Source organism: Juglans microcarpa x Juglans regia, chromosome 4S (assembly GCF_004785595.1).
Source record: "Juglans microcarpa x Juglans regia isolate MS1-56 chromosome 4S, Jm3101_v1.0, whole genome shotgun sequence".
NCBI classification, from domain to species: domain Eukaryota; kingdom Viridiplantae; phylum Streptophyta; class Magnoliopsida; order Fagales; family Juglandaceae; genus Juglans; species Juglans microcarpa x Juglans regia.
The window spans coordinates 9,804,567-9,810,005 of NC_054601.1; the positions used below are offsets into that span (position 1 = coordinate 9,804,567).

The 5,439-nt window shown below is 33.2% G+C and overlaps 1 protein-coding gene across 1 annotated transcript; it reads left to right on the plus strand.

The window, feature by feature from the left end:
• The first annotated feature begins 765 nt into the window (after positions 1–765).
• LOC121262017 (DELLA protein RGL1-like) lies at positions 766–2,523 on the plus strand. The gene has a single exon (XM_041164458.1). It carries the CDS (start codon positions 766–768, stop codon positions 2,521–2,523), a length of 1,758 nt encoding a protein of 585 aa, XP_041020392.1.
• Positions 2,524–5,439: the final 2,916 nt, after the last annotated feature.

The following is a 5,439-nucleotide window of genomic DNA, read 5'->3' on the forward strand; positions in this document are numbered from 1 at the left end:
TTAAGACCTTTGACCATTTGACGTATAACTCTCTTATAAAATTTAATGATAGCCCCGCGGAGCATATGAATTGATGTCTCTTTTCCATGTCTTGTTTTCTTCTGACAGTGTACTAATTTTTTTTCTTTTTGTTTCAATTTTTTTAAAATAAAAATTAATAATATTTTATTATTATATAGAGAATAAATAGATAATCCAATATGGATGCAGACCAATGCTCATACTTTGCTGAAATTTAGATTTTTTTTTAATTTTTAATTTTTGTCTTTTTTAACCTTGTATTTTTTTTTTCCAAATAAATAAGCTATTAAATTTTTCATTTTTTTTAATTTAATTCATTATGTTAGGTGCACCTCGAGGCTAACACACCCGGCCGTTCCCGTGTGTGTGTATATATATATATATATATATATATATTATAATATATATTATTATTTATTGAATAGTGAAGTTGCTTTCACGGCCAGTTCAAAGATAATATTTTAATCAAACAAGAGCACATATAATCTAGAAATGCTTTGCATCGATATGTATATAAATTATAATGTATAGATCACAACCATATTGTCTCACTTGAATGAAAGTTTACTTAATTATTCTCGGTTTGTATTCGCAACTCATCTCAAATCATTTTAACTCATCTCACTACTATTCATTATTATTCATCAACTTTAACTCACAAATTTCACTACTATTTACAACCCATTTCAATTCATCTTCGAATCCAAACGATACATTAAGTATCTCACGCCTTCCTGCTCTGGTATGGATAATATCTTCTTCTCTTTCACACCGTCTAATTTTGATGCAGTCCAAGAAAGTTTTGGTTATCCTGAAGATCTTGAGATAGAGGAATTAGCAACATTCAAAGAGAAACAAGACCATTTGGCTGAAATGGAAGTAGGAGAGGCTAATCCTCTGATCTCTTCCCAATATGGTTTTCATCATCAAGAGGACATAGCTAAGAAAGGAGCTGCCTATTTGTTGAAAGGTCAAAGGCAACATTCCCAGAACCCACAACCTTATAGATTAACCGATTTGATGTTGGATGCTGTTTCCCCACAAACACAACCAATACAAGTTAGTGCAGGGCTTGCGCGTATCCCAGAAACAGGTCCAGATTTCCCAGAACAAGATAAGCAAATCCCACATCCATTTTCTTTAGCTTCTCTAAAGCTCCTAACAGATTACGGAAGTGGGTTCAAGAAGTTGAAAGGGGAAAGATTAAGCGGTGAAAGTACTGAAAGTACCTGTGTTACAAGCTGCAGATTGTCAACGGAAGAAATCATGAGGGTGGCTGGAGGAAGGTATATCCAATTCCGTCACCAAATGTATGATGATTATTACATGCCTACGCATTCTTTTGGTTTTGCTCTTCCGGGTGATCTCTCGGAGGACGATAAAAGAGATGTGGAACTTGCGCATCTTCTTCTGGCTGCGGCTGAGAAGGTGGGCTTCCAACAATACGATCGTGCAAGCAGACTACTTTTACATTGCGAATGGATTTCGTCTGCAAGAGGTAATCCGGTCCAGAGAGTTGTTTATCAATTTTCCGAAGCTCTCAGAGAGAGGATTGAGAAAGAATCAGGAAGAGTAGTACACACGAAGCGGGGACTCGAGGAAAAAGATGATCATCAGGGGTTGAGTAGAAATCATGCATACCTTACAACGTATCAACAACTTCCTTTCCCTCAACTATTGTTTTTCGCAGGAATCCAAGCTATAATCGAAAACATCGCCTCCGAACATAAGATCCATTTGATAGATATAGGAATAAGGTGTGGAGTCCATTGGACAGTCTTGATGCAAGCTCTTGCAGACAGACAAGGTTGCCCCATTGAACTTCTGAAGATAACTGCTGTTGGATCGACAGACAGTGAGGAGACAGGCAAGAGGTTAGCCGATTTTGCAGAGTCCTTGAAGTTGCCATTTTCATTCAAATCAGTTCTGTTATCAGACATGAAAGACGCCAGGAAAGAACTGTTCGAAACTGAAGATGACGAAGCTGTCATAGTTTATGCTCCATATATCCTGAAGACGATGATCTCAACGCCTCGTTCCTTGGAAAACCTGATGAAAGTGATTAGAAATCTGTATCCATGCATAATGGTTGTCATTGAAGTCGAAGCAAACTACAATTCACCCTCTTTTGCGGATCGCTTCATTGATGCACTGTTCCATTTTAGTGCATTTTATGATAGCTTTGAGGGTTGTTTGAAACAGTACAGTGAGGATAGGATTAGAATGGAAGCGATTTTTGGTGAAGCAATAAGAAACATTGTGGCAGAAGAGGGGAGAGAAAGGACTGTTCAAAGTGTTACGTTGGATGTGTGGAGGGCGTTCTTCAGAAGGTTTAGAATGGTGGAAATTGGGATGAGTGAGTTATCGTTTATGCATGCTAGTTTGGTTGTCAAGAAGTTTGCTTGCAGGAGTTCTTGCACCATAGATAAGAAGGGGAAATGCTTAATTGTTGGGTGGAAGGGAACTCCAATTCACTCACTTTCCATTTGGAAGTTCCATTAATGAGAGATTAATCATGATTTCCCTGAAAGTTGTGTAATTTAGTACTATCAGTGATCATCGTTGTAATTGATAATGTGAAACTACTTTTTGATCATTTTAATCTTGATTGTTAACATATTAAATTGTGAAACTGATGTTGGAAAATTTATGAAAATTTTTATTATCAAATCTGTGTGGAGCACATTTAGTAAAATGCTTATATGACATAAATTGATATAGAATATAAACTATAAAATTTAAATCTTACAAATCGAATCTTACTATTTAAATGATACATGTAGATGAATGTCCTCGTTCAAATAAAATGTACAAGATTACTAATAAGACAGATTAATTTAACTCACATATATATATGTATCGTATCTTATGGTCACTTATGTTTATATATATAAAATCAACAATCGCACAATTGAGTATGGCTAATAATATTTTTTCGGGTTAATTAAAAAATTAGTATTGAGTTTTTACGATTTTACAATTTGAGACATGATCAGTTTTTAACTTTAAATTGATATATACCTGAATTTCAATAAATTTGTAATTAGATACCTGATCTGTTAATTTGTCGTTAGAAATTAACAGAAGAAATATTGACACTTGGCATACTGATGTGACGTTACATATCATCCAATTAAAGATTGACATTCGGTTGTTTTTCTAACTGAAGATTAACCGATGTAACTATTTAATTATGAGTTTTTTTTTTTTTTAATTTATGTATCAATTTTACAAAAATTAAAAGTTGGGGCCTCCAGTTGCAAAAACATAAATTTTTTATTTAATTCTTTATATTGGTCCCTCTTTTAATTTTTATAGTTTTCAACCGATACATATATATATATATATAAATTATAAATAGTCTAGTTTAAATTGAGGGTAAAAATATAAGCTTATAGTTTGAAAAAATAAAAAAAGAAAAAAAATTATAAGTCGAAATATAGGCCGAAATATAGGCTGGTACTGCCAGTATTTAGGTCGGTATGAAACACATATGATACCTATATCGACCACTGGGCTAGTACGGAAAATTTCAGTCGTACCGGCCGGTACAGTACGAAATTAAAAACAATGCATGTCGCGCTTAGGTAAAATTTTTTTATTAATATTTTAAAAAATAAAAAAATATTAATATACTAATAGTCACTTTCTTAGTCAATAAATAAAAAAAATTATAAAAATAATTAAATATATAAATGATAAAAATAAAAAAATAAAAGGAAAAGACATTAATATTATTGTTTTGAAAAATCTATTTATAAGGTTTACACACCATCTTTTTTGTTATTTTTAAAATTTTTTTTATTAAATGTGTGATATGTAGACGATGAATAGAATAATTTAATAATTTTAAAATAAAAAAAAATAAAAAAAAATTATAATATATGGTGTATAACAAAATTCTATCATTTTAGGTATTGGCCAACCGATGGAGACAAGGACAGACTGGCAAACTAATATATATGTGGACCGGATGTTCCGAGATCAGTCATCGGGTATTTCGATAAATAGAAATGGCGACATGCATGCAAAAGCTGACGTCGGAATTCTTCCGGTTGGTTTTACGAAGGTGACATAATAAGGGGGAGCTGTCAAGTACAGCTAGCTACTAGCTATGTATATGTTCTTTGTTAAAAATACTTAGATGCTATGGTATATGATGTTAGTTTTTTTAAGAAAAATGTTTTAAAAGCTTGAAAGCTTCTATCTCGACTAGAAACCCTTTTATCTCGACTATTATAAAAATTATTATGTTTTAATATTTTTTGCTAGTTGTTAGTATATAATGTGTATATGAATGTAATTGTGTGTATGAATGTGAGACTCTTATATTACTTTGATATATTATATAAAGGATACATTAAGTTACATTGAACGATGTACAATAATAAATAGAATACAATCATAACATGATATCAGAGTCATGTCATTGTGCCATATGGTTGCCACATCACCAGACTGCCATGTCAGCAGCTTGCCATATTAAATTCACTACTCTGACCTTTTAAGTATTAATAATTTTTTTTCCTTCTCAGCATTCTTCCACTACCTCTATCCTTTCTGATTGAGCCCTATCACTGTTATCTAGGTGTTGCACACTACCGTAAGACATTTGCAATTGTTGCAAAGACTATTATGTTTGCAGTCTGCCACTTCAGCAACCATGTATGCGTCGTCCTTTTCAGCATTTATCCCTTTGTTTTTTTTGTTTGAGCCTTGTCACCATTATCCAGGTGTTGCTCATTGTTGTCAGACATTTGCAATCGTTGCAAAGACTACTATGTCTGCAATCTGTCACGTCAGCAACCATGTACGTTTGCTTCGTCCTTCTCGGCATTCCTTTGTTGCATGTCTTCTACGGTTGATCCTTGCCACCCTTCAGGTGCTGCTCACTATCGCCAGACATCATCTGCAGACACTGTAAGGACTACTACAAAATTTCTAAATCATTATGCCACATCATCATCTTGCCATGTCAGCACACGATAGCTTGGTTTTTTTATTTGGTTGACAACCTAAAGTTAATTTCTCATCTATCTTGAGTTTGAGGGGGGCTGTTAATGTATATATGAGTGTGTGATTTGTCTGTATAAATATGAGTCCCACATTGCTTGAGTGAGGCTCTTGTATTCCCTTAGCCTCTTATATAAAGGCCACATTAGGAGATGCTCAATGATGTATAGAATACAATTCTAACACTAATGAATCTCATAATAAATAGTATATTTAAACATCAACTTGTATGCAGTAACACTTTTTTTTTAAAGAGTAATGTTATATACCACACAACCATCTCACTTTTATCTTACTAAGTAATATGCATCTTTATCATCACCATTGGATGATAAATATGTATCTAATAAATAATCATTCAATGGTGATAAATGTGTCACATCTTAGTGAGATGAAAGTAAGATG